This window comes from Calidris pugnax, unplaced genomic scaffold (genome assembly GCF_001431845.1).
Source record: "Calidris pugnax isolate Ruff unplaced genomic scaffold, ASM143184v1 scaffold797, whole genome shotgun sequence".
Taxonomy (NCBI): Eukaryota; Metazoa; Chordata; class Aves; order Charadriiformes; family Scolopacidae; genus Calidris; species Calidris pugnax.
In genome coordinates, this window is record NW_015091458.1 from 6,127 (window position 1) to 6,531 (window position 405).

At 50.9% G+C, this 405-nt stretch overlaps 1 protein-coding gene across 1 annotated transcript in view; it reads right to left on the reverse strand.

The window, feature by feature from the left end:
* STAG3 (stromal antigen 3) overlaps positions 1–405 on the reverse strand; it is a 19,181-nt gene that overhangs the window by 2,399 nt on the left and 16,377 nt on the right. The window contains exon 29 of the mRNA XM_014961622.1: positions 5–114. Within this exon, the coding sequence (XP_014817108.1) occupies positions 5–114 (110 nt within the window). The remainder of the gene's footprint in view (positions 1–4; positions 115–405) is intronic.

The following is a 405-nucleotide window of genomic DNA, read 5'->3' on the forward strand; positions in this document are numbered from 1 at the left end:
CAGCTCGGGGGGGTACTGGTTCTGGGGGCTGCGGGCGTCCCCCCCCTCCCGGCCCCGCTGCTCCAGCAGCAGCCGGTGCTCGATGTAAACGTCCAGCACGTCTTTGTGGGTCACCTGGGGAGAGGGGGAGACACAATTAGCCTTAATTAGATTAATTGCCTCAGGGGTATAACAGACAGGGTTGGTGCTGCCCTGGTTCCCTCACCACAAACACCAATACTGGGGAAAATACCCCAAAATCCCCCCGTCTGATCCCGAGAACCGGGTGGAGGAAAAACTCTTCCTGCCAGTATTTAGCACAAATTGAGATAATTTGTAAAAATATTTCCATTAAGGTCTAGGTGAAGCAGATTAGGGATTTACGTGGACCTTAATGCTTTAATTTGAAAAAAAAAACCTCTCTTC